General features: G+C 40.2%; 3 protein-coding genes across 3 annotated transcripts; 2 read left to right on the top strand and 1 right to left on the bottom strand.

Annotated features, from left to right (window-relative positions):
- Positions 1-4,365: 4,365 nt before the first annotated feature.
- arl6ip5a (ADP-ribosylation factor-like 6 interacting protein 5a) lies at positions 4,366-6,741 on the bottom strand. Its single transcript, XM_067233935.1, has 3 exons — positions 6,490-6,741; positions 5,313-5,530; positions 4,366-5,093 (listed from the first exon to the last, which is right to left on the bottom strand). Exons 1-3 carry the CDS (start codon positions 6,666-6,668, stop codon positions 4,918-4,920), a joined length of 573 nt encoding a protein of 190 aa, XP_067090036.1. The 5' UTR covers positions 6,669-6,741; the 3' UTR covers positions 4,366-4,917.
- A 704-nt stretch (positions 6,742-7,445) lies between these two features.
- Positions 7,446-11,081, top strand: trnt1 (tRNA nucleotidyl transferase, CCA-adding, 1). Its single transcript, XM_067255128.1, has 8 exons — positions 7,446-7,506; positions 7,803-7,950; positions 8,118-8,311; positions 8,573-8,711; positions 8,819-8,945; positions 9,323-9,516; positions 9,667-9,920; positions 10,206-11,081. Exons 2-8 carry the CDS (start codon positions 7,803-7,805, stop codon positions 10,452-10,454), a joined length of 1,305 nt encoding a protein of 434 aa, XP_067111229.1. The 5' UTR covers positions 7,446-7,506; the 3' UTR covers positions 10,455-11,081.
- A 465-nt stretch (positions 11,082-11,546) lies between these two features.
- Positions 11,547-12,885, top strand: LOC136961190 (oxytocin receptor-like). Its single transcript, XM_067255116.1, has 2 exons — positions 11,547-12,414; positions 12,650-12,885. Exons 1-2 carry the CDS (start codon positions 11,547-11,549, stop codon positions 12,856-12,858), a joined length of 1,077 nt encoding a protein of 358 aa, XP_067111217.1. The 3' UTR covers positions 12,859-12,885.
- Positions 12,886-17,880: the final 4,995 nt, after the last annotated feature.

Below are 17,880 nucleotides of genomic sequence, written 5' to 3'. Positions count from 1 at the left end.
GTTAACCCTTGATGGCTTCATCGCATGGTTCATTGCAGTGAAACAGAGTTCCAGTAGAAAAAGAGTATTACATTCCATGCTGGCATCCATGGACCGGTGCTCTCCATTCCTTTTATGAGAAGGAATTTGTACGTACATGTTGATAATGTGAATAAATTGTGGTTCTGTATTTTAGGAGCCTTTTTATGTTTTTGAAGAAGCATGTAATATATAGTAAACAATCACATTTGTTAAGCTGGTTCTTAGTAATTTGTACAATTGCGATCTGTTGGAATAAAAAAACAAAAAACATTTCAAACAGTGTCATTCATTCGCTTGTTTTTAAATGGCCGATTGAGACAGATGAAATGTTGAATGAGCAGAATGAAACCTGTATTGATTTGCTGAAACATATAAAATCCAAATCCATTTAATTAAGCAGTTGAAGTCTTTCTCTTCAGCAAGTCTAGTTAATGAAATGGACATCACTGAAAGGAAATAAGGATTTCAGGACAGTGAGAGAAGGGCCTGAAGCTCTCTGATAGTTGAAAGAGGTTGTCTAAAGGGAAGTGTCCTATGAATGGCTTTGGTCTGGATTTTCTTCATTTTCAGTATCAAATCATAGTCCCAGAACCCAAACCAGAGACCTGTGTTCAAGTCAATTTTATTTATCCCACTAGGGGAAATGTATTAAAACACATTCAATCCATTATAAATACTACATAAACAGTATACCTGACACCACACAGAGACAGCAACACAATACAATATAGTACAAGGATCACTTCATGTTGAAACCCAGAAATAAGTTCCGACAATGAATACTTAGTGCAATTCTTTTATTCAAATGTAGCCTCCCAATAGCAAAACAAACAAAAGAGTCCCCAGGTCTTTTTGTTCTGTGTGTGGAAACTCTATACCTTCTTCCTGAAGGCAAGAGCTCAAACTCCCCCTTCAGGGGATGGTCAGTACAAGCCAATATGGCCTGGGTCTTCCTTACGACCTGCCTAACATAAAGCTCAGAGAGCTAAACTCTGTTTACCCCAATGACTTATTAGCCAGATTCCAAAACCACAACACAAAAGGTCAGCACCGACTCAATAAAGGTTCTTTAAAACATCATTCTATGAGTCATCATTTTGGTGCACACCTTAAAAAAAAAAAATCTCAGGAAATAGAGACGTTGCTGTATGCGAATGATCATTATCATCAAACTTATTATCTTTGTTAGTGCTATTTCTTACTGTCATCACAAATAACAATTTGAAACATCACTGACAGTAGCCCAGCCAGTACCAACTGTGTGTGATGAAAAATACTTGATTTAACTGACATGAACATGTGTATTGACCTATTTGGCTTTTGCGTAATTGTATCAGTGACACTGTAGGTCTCTTTTTTTGCACTGCTGTGTAGCCAAGCTGGTTTTCAGTCTCTAAGTAGTAAACCTGAGAAACCAGTCTTAAAAAACCAGACACACCCTTCTTCCTATAACCTCCCCTGTTTCTTTTTTCTCTCTGAATGACAGTCCAATGTTAACAACACAATCTGCTCTATAGGAGTAGAGAGAGAGGCCGTATAATGAAGTGAGCATGTGACCCCTGTCCATGCTGCTGCTCTTCAGTTGAGCAGTCTGTGACCCTTCACCTCCTTCTTACCCTCCTGCTCCACACTCTTCTCAGCATTTCAAGTGTATCCTTCCACTTCTGACCTCCTATTGAGGTTACAGTTCACCAGCTTTGCTTGTCCCTATCCCTCCTTAGAGTGTGGTGGTCTTTAACTCAAGTGAGTCAGGTGGCTGAGCAGTGAGGGAATCGGCCTAGTAATCCGAAGGTTGCCAGTTCAATTCCCGTTCATGCAAACTGACGTTGTGTCCTTGGGCAAGGCACTTCACCCTGCTTGCCTTGGGGGAATGTCCCTGTATTGACTGTAAGTCGCTCTGGATAAGAGCGTCTGCTAAATGACTAAATGTAAATGTAATGTAAGTGAACTCTGGGGAGGTCTTATTGGGTTCCAGCTCCTGTGTTTGAGTGAGAGAGAGAGAGAGAGAGAGAGAGAGAGAGAGAGAGAGAGAGAGAGAGAGAGAGAGAGAGATTTGCAGCTGTCTCCCCATGTCTCTCTCCAACTTCCTCCTGGAGACCAGCTGCCCACAGATATCAGGCGTGCTGCAGATGAAACACAAGTACATAAACAATGACCTCCTATAGGCTCCCCCAACTGACACTCCACAAACAGTCTCCCCTCAAGTCAATCGCAGATATGTGTCAAACCAATCTGGGGTTAATCCAACTGTAAATCATGACAATAGCTCAAGCCTCTTCCTCAGTGCAGGGAACCATGCCTTGTGCACACTGTGGAAAGGCAATGAGCTGGATCACCAGTCAGGCTAATTGTTTGTGGGCCAGACGGTCATGAAGAGCAGGAGGCCCCTCCGGCAGGTTGAGGTGTTTTCATGAGGACCTGATGTGTTGTTCCCCACGCAGGGGGCTTCATCAGAGCATTCCGCTGAATGGTTAGTGTGTGAGGGGCTAGCTGAATGGTTAGTGTGTGAGGGGCTAGCTGAATGGTTAGTGTGTGAGGGGCTAGCTGAATGGTTAGTGTGTGAGGGGCTAGCTGAATGGTTAGTGTGTGAGGGGCTAGCTGAATGGTTAGTGTGTGAGGGGCTAGCTGAATGGTTAGTGTGTGAGGGGCTAGCTGAATGGTTAGTGTGTGAGGGGCTAGCTGAATGGTTAGTGTGTGAGGGGCTAGCTGAATGGTTAGTGTGTGAGGGGCTAGCTGAATGGTTAGTGTGTGAGGGGCTAGCTGAATGGTTAGTGTGTGAGGGGCTAGCTGAATGGTTAGTGTGTGAGGGGCTAGCTGACCAGCTTAGCCCTCCCAAAGCCTCTCAGGGAAGCCAAGTGTGCAGTGAGGCATGATGGAGAAATGCACAGCAAGCTTGTGTTGAAGTGTAGCTGGATGAGCTGGCCTTTTGCATGCTGCATCATACTAACTTGCTCTCTTTACAATGGCTTTTTACAATGAGAAACAGCTGGGTTGGCCAAAAGTCAGAACAAAATCAACACATCAGTTTAAAAAAATCACACCTCTCTGAACAGTATAGGCAGTTCCAATGGGATTGGATGAGACGATGTAAGAAAACTGTGTTTTTTCGGGTACACTAAATGTCTTCTGAGTCGTGTATGCAAGACATTACTTTTCTATTGAGACCTTTGCCAGCTTTACATGGCTAGACCCACCCATGTCCATTCAGGCAATACACCAAAGGCACACGCCTGTTGGGTGAGCAGCACATAACAGACACACATGTTTGTGAAGATCCCAACAGCTGCAGGGGAGAGAGAACAAAGGCCTCCTCTGTGCACACACAGGCTTGACTTATGCTTGCTCTTGCAGGTTGCACAATGCAGTGCACACGAAGGAGAAGTACCTGGATGGACCATAAATTACATTTCTGCAGTACTAGGAAATGAACTCAGCTGAACTCTCTCTGTTGATAGCTGTTCACAAACACACTCACACTACACCAGGGCATATACAGGGCTTTAGTATCAATGTCTTTATAACACACATCACATCATTGGAATTACTATTTGTTTATACAATTATAAAGAGTTAGCGTCATGGACTTATATATTCCCAAATATTCCTAACTATCACTGCATTAAAGAGCTTGTGTCTCACTGTTTTGTTGAACACTATCTCCTCATTTGCAAAGGTTTTTTGGAAAGCATGGTTAAAGTGACCAAAGTAGCTGACAAAGCAATAGAGAACTGTAAGTTTGAGTGACTGCAGATGAACTCAGTCACAACACTTAACTCTTCACTACAACCCACTGCAGCCCCTTGATTGGCAGTGAGACAAGTAGAGAAGAGAGCACTGTTAGTCTATCCATCACCCCGGAGAGACTGTTAAGATAACCTTTTTAGAAGCGGGATCAATAGGGACAGACATGGATTAAGACCTTACCCTCTTTGGAAGTCTTAATTCAAATGTTTGTACAGTGACCATTAACTGTAATTTTGACACCTGGTATTTTTAAATTCATAAATATATTTAATATACCCATAAACAGACACAAAGCAAGTGCATAGAAACATTCAGGATTGCTATCCATCAAATGTGTAAAAGACACATTACATTTTTTAAGGGGAAACATATTCTTTTCAGTGACAACTGATACAATCCAGTCCTCACAATAGTTTGGCAAATATGTTTGTTTAGCAAGCACTTTCATTCTTTGGCAGAAACTGAAAAAATGTCAGTTTACTTTATTAACATTTATTAAATAGAGATTTAAATAGATGCCTTGTTGAACCAAACAAATTACAGTTGCCACAATACATGCGTCATTAAACTTCTGAATAAAAAACATTGTTAACCACATCATTTGTAAGATAATTGTGAGTTTATTCATGTAACATTAGTTTGGTTTATTAGACCTTTTATAAAGTGACCTTGGTTTGTCCAGTTACATTATACAGATTCTGCTTTGGGTTTTATTAAATAAAAACCAGAAAATATAATAATTTATCAGTGATGCAAGTCACATTTGCATACTCAGCTACATCCAACATACATTCTGAAAACATGCCAAATTTGAAGGTGTTGTGAAACGTTGCATTGTAAATACATCAAAACTTCAGGGAAAGAGCCCTGACAAGTTTTGGGTGGAGTAAGACACAACCTGAGGTTAGGATATTGCCTATTTCACTGATTAAACACACTTGGTGGTTGCTCTTCTCTCACACACACTCTTCAGAGTCAATATTACACTTGATCATAAATTATCAAACTGAGATATTACAATGCATCAGCGAAGAAGGTGTCTCCTTCAATAGATGGCAGAGTTCAATTGTACATTGTGCATCCATGTGTGTGTGTGTGTATGCATGTATGTATGCATGTATGTATATATGAGCAATGTGGCATGTGCTCTTTTCACTCTTTTAATTTGCTCTCCAGGAAGTTTTGGATCTTTTGCAGCTTCTCCTCCTGTTGGCCCAGTGCCTCCAGCAGGAGTCCCATGGGGGACTTCTTCAGCCCCGCCCCCTCAATCCTGTTCTCCAGTTTATTCTTCATGTTGCGGAGGCGAAGCGATGCATGAGCAAAGATCACTGAAACCATGCAGCAAACACAGTATACACATAGATTTTCCATCAGACACTGGAATATGGTACCGCTTCAGTCCTCTCCTAGAGGCTCTTAGAGTGCAGTCATTACAGTTATAATGAATATATAATCACTATGCTACATAGTTCTAGTAGCATATGTATATTAAATGTATATATCTATGTATATAGATAAACTTGTTTAAAAAAAAATCTCAAACTTACAGGCAAGAGGAAAGGTGATACCAGACATGAACACCATGACACCCCCGAAGAGCGACATGAGAAAGTAGCTGGCTACCATCACAGCAATGACAAACATGGTGGGATTCTGATTCTTGAAGTTCTTGATGATAGCCCTATTCTCACCAGCCCACACAGAACCCAAGAAGACCAGAGACACAACTGCCATTCCCATGAACATTCCTATGGGATTCAGAAACCTGCAAAGAAACAGAGCATGACATTGTGAAATATTGTTTTTTCTAGTAGTCATTAGCCCCATCTAGTGACCAAATATTGCCAGTACAAAGAATATATTTTTCTTCTGACATCCTTTATTTAGACAGCATTAACACATGTTGCTCAAATAATTTAATCATTGGTCGAGCTGGGTTTTTCACAGAGTAGTCACCTAATTTGTATCAATTTATTTTAGGGAATTGTAAGCCTCTGATCAATGACCAATTATCAATGATCAGTGACCTTTCCACACATGCACAGCCATTTAGACAGCTGTCAAAGTGTTTTTGAGTAGTTGACCTAACAACCTAGCTGACCATAACAACATGATGACACATAAAAGTACAGAGTTCAAGAATGTTATCTTGAAGAAACAGACCCCCTGGGTCTTGCCTCTCTCTCATAATGTGCCCGAGCATTCACACAACTAGGGTCTATTTCGGTGGTGAAACCATACTAAACTTGCTAAAACCATGCTAAACTTCTCTTCTCATCTTTAAAACTGTGATATGAAATGTTACAAAACATTAGTCTACATGTGCCACATCATGCCCTGGTCAATGTTCCATATCCACAACATCCTCTTGCTACTTCAGTGGGGGAAAACTTCACTTTACCATATAATACCAACCATTTGTTTGTTTATATTACGACCTCTTTGACTTCTTGGACAAGAAGGAAGGGTTTACATTTAGTCATTTTAAGCAAGGGTTAGTACAATCATATAGGCTACACATAGGCTTTAAGCAATTCAAAGCATGCTTGGTTATTTCCTGGTGACCCCATTCTAGCTATAGTGTTTAATCAAGTTGTTTACAACCGTTCCATTGTAACAGTATAGCCTTTCTTGTCATACTACACGTCACCGCCAATTTAGTTAAATGGAGAGTGAGGGGGACTTCATAACGCAAAATAACACAGCAGCACCAGAGATACTCACCCAACTATGAGGAAAACAATAATGGCCATTGCCAAATAGTTTGTCTGGTAATAGAGCAAGTTACTGACAACCCTGTTGTTCCATTTAGCTAGATCTTTTACATCTGGTTTGGCGAAACGTTCCCAACCTGGGAAGAAATCGTCCCATAGTCTCAACGGTGTCAGCTCTACCTTGGCCATTTGGCTAGTGGCTACGTAGTTTTTGACCCAAGGCAAAGGCGGAACTGAAGATTATTAAACTGATTTGGAATTCACACGTTTCTCGCGATAGTTGTAATATACATCTCTACATGCTTCTGGTTTACAGAGAAACGTTTCGAATGATTTTAAAACTATAAATACAGTCGATAGTCGATTGGCTGATACTATTTATTTGTTTTTTATTATAGTTCCTTTTTTCAATAATGACATTACTTCCAGCAAACGTTTTTTAATCTTAAGAACGCCACGATACTTAAATGTAGGCTACTTATATTATGTGTAGTGGGAAATTACATAATATATGATATAATGATACATTCATATTTAATAGAACACCAACAATAAACGACACGGTGTTTCTCTATTTTCGATATTACAGAAACCCCGCCCCCCTTATGACACATAAATGTCTTACTGGTCAACAACCACGTGTTATGAAACACACTTCCTCGCTGAATTTGGCAGCGTCAAACTGGCATCGACAGTCTTCAATAGCATTTCCGGATTTGCTAACTTAGAATATGAATTAGTTTGTGTAGTTTGTGGGGTCCAATTACAGTTATTTACACACACTCCCTAATTGAAGGAGGTTATGTAGAACAATTATATATAGATTAACAGAGTGTACTTCTACAATAAATAAATAAAATATCTATAGGGTTTAAGCCTTTATTTTGAAATGTTTTTCCTACATTTGCCGGAAATATGTTTCTTAATGAGGCTGTCTTCGCTCGATTGCAGCTGAGTTGCACGTTATGAACGTTAATGTTTTGCTGCCTTGTTAGCAAGCCTTCAAATAATATCCATTTAGTTTCAGGTCAGTCGTTATGGCAGTAGTTTGAATGTGCACGTTGTTTCAATTTGATTTATAACGTGTAGCAACTAGCTCTAGCTGTAGCTTGAACAATTGTTGAAAAGCTAGCTAGTTATATCGTTATAAAGTGTGCCTCAGATTCTGTGTATCTGAAATTATCTGCCTTTTTTAGGTTACTAGCTAGCTCAAGTCAGACCCATAGTTAAATGAACTGTCGGGTAGTTAGCTAGTTAACCATGTTTGTTTATAATAGCATGTAAGGATTTGGCTCAAAGTTGGAATAATGTGTTTCATTCCAGATGTGGGGAAGAATCCTGAATCCACGTCTGATTGGCAAAAGAATAGGTAGTGTGTGTTTCACTTGGAGCAACAGAAGTCTCTTTACCATGCAATTGAAGACTAAGGAGTTCCAGTCTTTATTTACTGATGGACTTAATGGAATCGCAGGTAAAATTTTATCTGGTCTTTCACATATATTTTCCAAGTAATTAAAAACCCTAAATTGTAAATATAAACTATATTAGAAGGTTTAAGGATATAAATCACTTGATCGGCTGACATGTTGACACTTATCACACCCACCTGTCTTGCTGGTTTGATGATAACTTTCACAGAACTTTTTGAGAAGCACCAGTTTGAGCTGAGGATAGCTGGGGGTGCAGTACGTGACCTCTTGTCAGGGAAGAGGCCAGAGGATGTGGACTTTGCTACCACAGCCACTCCAGAGGAGATGAAGAGCATTTTCCAGGCAGCAGGGATCAGGATGATCAACAATAAAGGGGAGAAGCATGGGACTATCACTGCCCGAGTAAGACATCCTTCACCACTGACTATTTGAACAGCTGCAAGAATGAACCGAGGCAATAGGGATTGCATACTCGTGTTCTACACATTATTGCTGTTAGCCTCTCTGTCCTCCACCTTGCTGGAATTTGTCTGTTGTTCCAGCTGGATGTAACAGTGTGTCCTTATCCAGAGAGAAAAGAGATGCCATCGTACCTAATTTTGATCCTACTGCTGTACATTATGTATTTGTAAAAATATTTTTGCATATATATTTACATGTAAGCTTCACAATGAGAACTTCGAGGTGACCACACTACGAGTGGATGTCCAGACAGATGGCCGGCATGCTGAGGTGGAGTTTACTACTGATTGGCAGAAAGATGCTGAACGCAGAGACCTCACCATAAACTCTATGTTTCTAGGTAAAACATGAATGAGGAGCTCATAAATTACAATGTCCAAATACTTGCACTTAACTTGTTCGTTACTCATCTTGTTTGTCTCAGACTATTCCATTGTCCCATTGCAGGGTTGGATGGAACTCTGTATGATTACTTTAAAGGGAATGAAGACCTCAAGAACCGAAAAGTTCGGTTTGTTGGCAGCGCTGAACAAAGGATTCAAGAAGACTACTTGAGGATACTGCGGTATTTCAGGTAATACTGAGGCATGACCAGCTGGGACTGGGACTTGGAATAGACGACGTCTATTAGACGTGGCTATTTGGAGGACTTAACCCTTGTGTTATCTTCGGGTCATTCTGACCCATCAGTCATTGTGACCCACCGTCGTATTGCGACAGATTTAGCGCATACAAAGACAAAGTGAAGCATTTTCTTTTAACAGCTAGGCTGTCTCAGACCCCCCACATTGCAAAGGTTAAAAGAAAATTATTTAAATTTGTTTTTGTATTGGGTAAAATTGGGTAAACACAACGATGGTTCGTTATGAACCTTTTGGTCATGTGACCCTAAGGCAGCACGAGGGTTAAGAGGGTCATACATATAGCGACATACTTACCCGCCCCTTCCAGGTTTTATGGTAGGGTGGCAGAGAAGCCAGATGAACATGACCCTGACACCTTGAAGGCTATCAAGGAGCACGCTCGTGGGCTGGCAGCCATATCAGGGGAGCGCATCTGGGTGGAGCTGAAGAAGATGGTGGTGGGCAACCATGCTGATCACCTACTGGAGGTCATGTACGAGCTGGGCCTGGCTCAGTATATCGGTGAGATACCGAACCTTGAAATGAAAGCTACTGAAACCATGTTGGAAGTTGTACAGGCACTACAGTCTGGGAGTGAAAAATGACCAATAACTGTCCTTCATTTTAACATCAATGTTTGAGAGGTAATACATTTTTATTTGCATTTCTCAGGATTACCTCCAGAGGGCAATGTGGAGGAGATGAAGCAAGTCTGTCAGCGTACGAAAGGCCGTTCTCCAAAGCCCATGACCATCATCTCTGCACTATTTAGAACCTCAGAGGAGGTGGACAAGATGGACCTGAGGCTGAAAGTGTCCAGGGAGGAGAAGAACCTGGTCTTTTTTCTGATCAAACACAGACGGGACCTCCACAAGTGCCAGCAGGAGCCCGGCAGTCTGAAACCCTTCACTGACTTCATCATAGATGTAAGCCCAGCAACTTGTGTTTTACATTACATTCGTGCGTTATGTACTTGTATTGTCATATTTCTCATTGCAGGACAATAGGCCAGCAACTAGACAATCTTTAATATAAACCAATTAGGCTATATTTTCAGTATGTCTATTTTTATTAAATTATCATATATATGTCCATTAATCACTTTAAATAGGTTTACAGTGAAGATGATTTCCTTTTGACTTTCTCATCCCCCTCTCCCCTGAAGAATGCATGTGGACTGTTTGGTTAATTAGACTTGATGTCATCCTCAGAGTCGGGAGGTGGATGCCCAGAGTAAAGTGTGTGAGCTGCTCAAGTACCAGGGAGAGGAGAAGCTCCTGGCAGGGCTCAGCAGGTGGTCCATCCCCCGCTTCCCCGTCAGTGGACACGATCTGAGGAAGATGGGCATCACCTCAGGCAAGGAGATAGGCACCATCTTACAGGATCTCAGAGATGTGTGGAAGTTGAGTCACTATGAGATGGTCAAAGAGGAGCTGCTAAGTCATGTTAACAAGTCATGAGTGGTCACGTACTATAAGAGACTGGAGGGGGTAAGATGCTGACTGACCACTACATGAACTGGGATGATGCAGCTAGCAAGTTCTGCTCTCTCACAGACTCACATTCATCACCCCTGTCAGTGAACCAAGATGAATGGAATGGAAAGGAATTAATGTCACTAAGAATGGGCTAATTATATTGAATTATACTTACTGCATTGGGATAATATAATTTCCTATCTGCACTTCTGTATGTGTTATGGATATAATGCCCTGCAGCTCAGCTCCTTCTGCATAGGGAAAGCGAGTTTGCAATCAACAGATGCTGTTGGTTTCAGAATCTGTAGCGTTATAAATCTCTGCTGATTTCTGTGCTGCCTGTCTGTAAATGCATTTGAGGGGGAGAAATCTGCTGTTATGGGTTCATTTGAAATTCATCTAAGAAGTTTTCATATTGGAAAACAGACCCTTCTCTATAGTGTTACTACTCAATTGTGAGAGAACAGTTGGCAGTGGTACATTTCTCCAGTGTTGTAAATGTTTCAGAGCAGGCTGCCCTAACATTAAGCAAAATTTAGTATTTGTTTGAATTAGGAATGTTTTTGTTGTTGTTTTGTTTGTGTATGATAAATAACAAAAAGAAGCCCTTAAAAATGCGTGGTTATTTAGTCTGTCCAAAGAATTTCCACCACAATGTAGTTGTATTAGTAAGCATGAACTTGAACTTGAAAATGTGCTCATGCTTAAAGACAACATTTGGGAGCAATTATCAAATATCCGTGTTTTTTAGGCCTACGTTTCTTAAAACGTGACGCCCTTGTTGTCGTTCAAAGCTCCTCCCCTCTGCAGACCCTCGAATATATAAATCCTTGGCTTCTGACTTCATAACTTGTCTAACCCACACCTTTTGAGATCGTGATGGCATATCTAAAAAGACAGAACAATATTTTACTTCTATCATCGATAGCTATAGCTATGATGTTTTACTTATTAATAGCGTATTTCAGGTGATTCAAATGAGCTTGATTAAGCACCAACCGTGAATCTATATTTAGACTAACATACCAAAATCGACGATTTTGTTGACTAAAAACGTGATTCTTTTGTAAGACAATGTCTTTCTTTAGTCTTAACTTGAGCAATATTAGTTTAGAGAAGGAGACACACCATGATCATCAGCCTCGTGATGAGCGACTGGCACAGATCGAAATAGCTTTATTGAGCATTATATTGTTAAGTGCCGCAACCCTCAACTTTGGACTATTAGTGGTTCTTTGGAAACGGAGAAAACAACTATCGAGGATGCGCGTCTTTGTTTTTCACCTTTGCTTAGCAGACTTGGTGGTTACATTTTTCCAAGTGTGTCCTCAGTTGATATGGGACATAACGGATAGATTCATAGGTCCTGACATATTGTGCCGTCTGGTAAAGTATATGCAGGTCGTTGGCATGTTTGCATCCACTTACATGATTGTGGTCATGACGATGGATCGTTACCAAGCCATATGCAACCCGATGGTCACTTTTCAAAGACGCAGAGCGCGTTGGAATGTCCCTATTTGTGTTGCGTGGTGCGTATCCCTCATCTGCAGTCTCCCTCAAGTGTTTATCTTTTCCAGGGTTCAGGTAGCGCCTGGTGTCTACGACTGTTGGGCTAACTTCGTCAAACCGTGGGGTCTTAAAGCTTACGTGACTTGGACGACGCTTTTGATATTTGTCTTACCCATCTTAACTGTTTTAGTTTGTCAGGTGCGCATTTGCCGCGCTCTTCACATGAACTTTCACATGAAAACTAAGAAATGTGGGGAGAATGGCACCAGACCACTGCCCTCAAGGGCAAGTAGCATAGCTAGGGTATCGAAAGCAAGGATCAAGACCGTGAAGATGACAGTGGTCATTGTCCTTGCCTATGTAATATGTTGGACACCGTTCTTTACTGTCCAGCTGTGGTCCGTTTGGGACGTAAACGCACCCACCGAAAGTAAGTACCGTTTGTTGCTTGAACTTCTGATACTTTAATAACTGGTAAAGCGATGTTATTAAAATGATCTAAATCAACCTGTAGTCTGAATAAATAATGTAGTCTATCCCAGCAAGAAAACCCACTATGACTGAACACCCCTTACACATCCTTACCAATCACTTATGTGTAGCAATACCGATATATGTAATGGCTTGTTTCTATTATTCATGTGTGTTTTTGTATATTATTTTAGCTGCCACTTTTACCGTCCTGATGCTGTTGTCAAGCCTGAACAGCTGTGCGAACCCGTGCATCTACCTGCTCTTCAGCGGGAGGCTTCCTCAGCGTCTTGTAGAAATGTCTGTGAGCCAGTCGGACATAAAAGGCTGTATGAATCACGAGGACGCTACCATGGTTAACTCCTTAAACATCAGTTTCAAGAGCATGTCTGAGTCCCGATGAAACTGCGCTATCTTGGATGTACCTAGATTATAGAGTAAATATGTTTGAGCTCAAACGCAAAATCAACAGCAAATTAGTGTTCCCTGTCTCATGTTATGTTTCTTAAAAGTGGGAGACATACAGTAATGTAAATATACTAATATAATTAGGTTCATCATGTATTTCTATATTTTACTTTATGCATATTTTGATATATAGCCTCTATATGTGTGTAATTGTATTGTATGTTGATACTGGACATCACTACAAACATTTGTACAAAATGTGTTAGTTTTAATTTCATGTTATTTTATTGATATAATGTCTGTGCTAACAGTTGTGTACACTTTTATATAAGTGTATTGTTGGAATAGTGTGTACCATTAAATTGGTAGATGTACTTTGTACTCAAATAAATTAAATGATTGCTACCAAAGGAAACAAACACACATTTGGCTGCATATTTGATGCCCAAGCATGTCTCGATCTGCTTCCCATGTTTGGTAGAGAAGGGTGAAATTTTGCTATGATATGACTGATTAAATCAAGATTTATGTTTGTTTTCTATTTTTGAATGAATGAAACGTCTTCATATCATCCAACACAATATGTTAGGATAAAATATAATGCTAATATGTCACATTCATGTGGTCCATGTTGGATCTGGGTTATGTTATTAAACACACCACAATTATCAAAAATAATCTACATGTAATGTTGATCATGATTACTAATTATGATCATAGTTATTCTAAAAGTGTAAGACTAGCAATCAGGGAGTTGCTTTTTAACCTTTTGTGCAGATGTGAAAGTGAGGGATGAAAATATCCTGAAATTTTATTGTGGCATCTAGCGCAGGGCTTGACCAGCGCAGGGCTTGACCAGCGCAGGGCTTGACCAGCGCAGGGCTTAACTTTTTCAGTGAAAGGATGGCCACCAGTCATCATCCCTGCCTCTTCACAACAGATCTACTGGGTACGTCAGTGCGTTTGTGTCTAATGTTTACAACTACTACTTGGTCTCTGATATAGGAGTAGTTTATTTTATTTTGCAATGGTTATCAGTTTTCATTATCCCACAAACTGAGTTTAATAGCAACTGATAATAATCTGTTATATTTTATGAATTATTATCTTCAAGCAATATAAAATACATTTTATGGGTCTGTACTGGAGACAAAGTCAAAAACAACTGGAGATTCCTTCTCCCAAGACTTCGAAGACTTGAAATGTTGACCACATCTGTGAAGATGATGCCTGCAGTTTGTTTTTCATTAACAGTGGATGTAAATCTCCTTGTGTTTCAACATGTTTCTGTTTCTCTGTTTAGTGGTGTTACTTGTGAGGTGAAGAATGCTCAGTACCAAGATGGTTGAACAGGTTCTTATATAAATGGTGTTTCCCTATCAAGGGTTAAGGTCTAAACCTGATTTTTATTTCATAGCCCCCTTCCCCTCTCTCTACAAAAAGCTTCTGCTTTTTGCCAGGCCATCACTGAAAATGATGAGCATGGTAACAAGGTACACTTGTAAGGCTACTGAATATCTGCTCTTACTGTGTTGTTTCTAGTACAGGCCAGTCTCAGATAACCTTGTGTTGCATTATATATTTTGCTTCCCATGTACAAGGATTCTAATGAGGTTCTATGGTCTGGACCATGAGGCTCTTTAACACTGCTCCATTTTGGAGGGACCAGTGAGAGCTGATTAGCTGTGTAGACCACTGGCTTAGGGACTGTTCCCCATTTACAGGCTCATTACTTTACATGTGTATATGTTTTTTACCTGAAAGTTCTGGACTGGTGTACACAAGGTCAATTTATATTGCTTATTTGCGCTCTATTATGGTATTCTATATCTCATTAACCATACATATAATACTATTTTAACAATATAGATGTCCATCTTGCATTTACCAAAGTATGCTTTTTTAATAGCATTTAAATATTTATACAGACATTTATTCTACTTTATTTATTTTGACAGATCATACTATTGTGTTTATTCTATTTTGTGTTACCTCTGTTTAGATTTGTTCTGTACCTATGCAGATGGATATACTGGAACTCTTGAATGTCCTTTGGGATTGATAAAGTGAATTAAATTGAACTGAATTTGAACTACGTATGTCAAGACAGCAGCTGTTGCACCTCAGGTGCTGTTCTTCACCCCCTGCTGTGCCCGCACAATCAATATTTAAACACACCACATGAGACTGTGCCACATAAACAGACAACTGTACACAGCACAGTAATAAGGGAGCAGTATTATAATTTTTTTCATATGGTTCTTGAATGTTACCTGGTGCTCAATGTGTTTATATTGCTTATGTTGTCTAACATACAGTTTCCAGATGTCTAAAATCAAGTTAAAATCAAACAGTTCACTCAACATGGATGACAAGACAACAGTATCACATCAAAATTTCAGTTACATTTTGAATTGTCTGGATTCTAATAGCGCATCACGAGAAGCAGGTGGAAGAGTTTCTCTAATGTAATATTTATTTCAAGAATTATGGTGTGGGTTATTTATGCCTTCAACTTCTGCTTCATTAAAATGAAACGGAGCCATGACCTTGTGAAGGCTGGTACAATTCCATGGAATGCATTTTTCATTCTTATACATAGGGGATTAAAGAAAAGTGCTCTATTAGCAACAAAAAAAAAGCCTTCATGAATATCCTCATTTTGAAGTAAAGGTTCAGGTGCATGAGGGATCTCCTCTCAAGATCGCCCTCCACCAGTACATCAAGAATGGGCTTGGAAATGTAACTTCCTTGAGAAACCCTTACCACGCTCTCCAGAAGGAATGCCCCTGTTGGTGTTTACGTTTACATTTAGTCATTTAGCAGATGCTTTTATCCAGAGCGACTTACAGTAAGCACAGGGACATTCCCCCCGAGGCAAGTAGGGTGAAGTGCCTTGCCTAAGGATACAACGTCTTTTGACACAGCCGGGAATCTAACCAGCGACCTTCTGATTACTAGCCCAATTCTCTAACCGCTCAGCCACCTGACTCCCTGGTGTTGCACTATATACTATATACTGGATATGAACTGCACAGTAAGTGACTAACAACTGGTGACATGAAACACACATGGCTGAAGGGTTGATATCCTCAAGCTTGAGCCTGGTTACCACTCACCTTGATTATCTGAAGCCCTCAGGAGACCACAGCCAGACTTTGATGCGGGTAGTGGTTTTGGAGAGAGCCTCCTGTGTTTTAGGTCTCTCTCATCAGTGTTATGTAAGCTGTCAGTCTTACATAACACTGGCTTCCATTTAAGGAAAAGGAGGGAAGGTTGTTGGTTGCTCAATAGTAAGGAAGCTGTGCAACATAAGAGGAGCCAGTGATGACAACAAAAACTGGGAAGGTCTATGACGTTTTCTGGTCTTCAAGATCGATAGAGAAAAATTCTACCACAGTAATCAAAGGTGCTCTGGTGTTGCTCAACACTTTATTTACTAGAACGAGAAAACCGTGATGTAGGATTGTAACATAAGGGTTGGAAGCTTTAGAAAGATCCCTGTGCACATTTAGAAAAATTGACTTTGTCTATGATGAGAGTCCATTAAGTATACCCTTATTTGTGAGCCGTCAGTCCCTTGAGAATACTTTGAATGGGAGGATTGACCATGGAAAGCAGAGTTCATGGTACAAGGAGCATGCTTAATATGATATATTTGCTGTTGTGTTTGAGTATTGAATAGGTGCCCCTTCCAGATTCCCATCTTGGACACCCTGCCAGGGTATGATTTGTGAAGTCAGACTAGAAGATTTTGAGCTATCTTCACAACACACCTGTTGCAGATGTGAATTGCTGTTGAACAGGCTTCGCAAGCTTGATAGGTACAGTAAGTAGTTCCTGTAGAGTGTAATGTACTGTAGTGGACGTTGCTCTTAAGCATGCTGTACAAGCCGTTGATTATACTCAGGAACTGTTGATTAGGTCTTCTTGTATGCCAACGGTTCTCCGTTGCCTGAGTTTGCTGGACATAAGTAGATCCATTGAAAAAGGCACAATTGTACTTGCTAAGGTCTAACGAAAGATGGGTGAAGCCTTAACTTCAGATCATACCTTCATATCACCGATCACCTCACAAATAGCATTAAGAAAAGTATAAAATCACACTGTCCACCTAATCATAGTAATCACAACATAAAGGACAATTGTTTAACATGTGTTAAGGTAATGTGTGATTAGCAAAAAGGCAAAGCTCAGAATTAATGTTGTATTGCTATATCCATAAATATGGAAGATTTGACTACACTATTAAAAGAGAGGGAGATTATAAATGTTCTTATGTATGGAAAGCTTGAGGACCTTGTTTCCCTGCAAGCTTAAGCAGGGAAAATGAAAGCCGTGGTGAAGCATGTAAATAGACGTAGAGAAGATTTATTCTAATTGAGAATTCATGTTCATGTATCATTTTATGTATTCATCAAATCATGTGTAGTCAACTCAATCCCTGACTAATAAGCGATCATGTTACAAAGCACAATCTTCATGTTCTCTAAGTATGTTTTAGCTGTGTCTGAGAAATTGTTGTGTGTTCGAGGGACAACATGTTTATTTGTCTAATTTCCGAATTTGCAAGATACAGAAGAACAGAACATGGATAAATTTATTAAAGAGAGGCTTGGATCCTGCCAAAATGACACCTAATAATGACAAGTATTTGTGTATCTACATGCCTTTGGTGTTGATGTGGTGATCCATTCCTGTGAGACCTCTGCCGCAGTTTTCAAAGAGAAGCTCCGACTTTGTTGGTAATGTGTTTCACTGATGCACCTGTCTCCACCTTCATTTAGAGGATCTCTGCTAAGGCGCTTCCATTCATTCTTTTCATGCTGTCTAGCTGCTGACTGACAGATTAGGCTCTAATCGTGTCTTACATCACTATGCCAGACGGGAGTGAGTGCAACCTACTGTATGCCACAGGTTCACTGGCGAGACAGGATCACTGGTGCATTATCATTATTTATCAATAGACTGCAAGTTAATCATTGGCCTGTGTCTGTATGTCTGTCTGTGTGCTCCA

Source organism: Osmerus mordax, chromosome 1 (assembly GCF_038355195.1).
Source record: "Osmerus mordax isolate fOsmMor3 chromosome 1, fOsmMor3.pri, whole genome shotgun sequence".
Lineage (NCBI taxonomy): Eukaryota > Metazoa > Chordata > Actinopteri > Osmeriformes > Osmeridae > Osmerus > Osmerus mordax.
The sequence above is the reverse complement of the archived record's forward strand: the minus strand, read 5'-3'. Positions and strand labels throughout refer to the sequence as shown.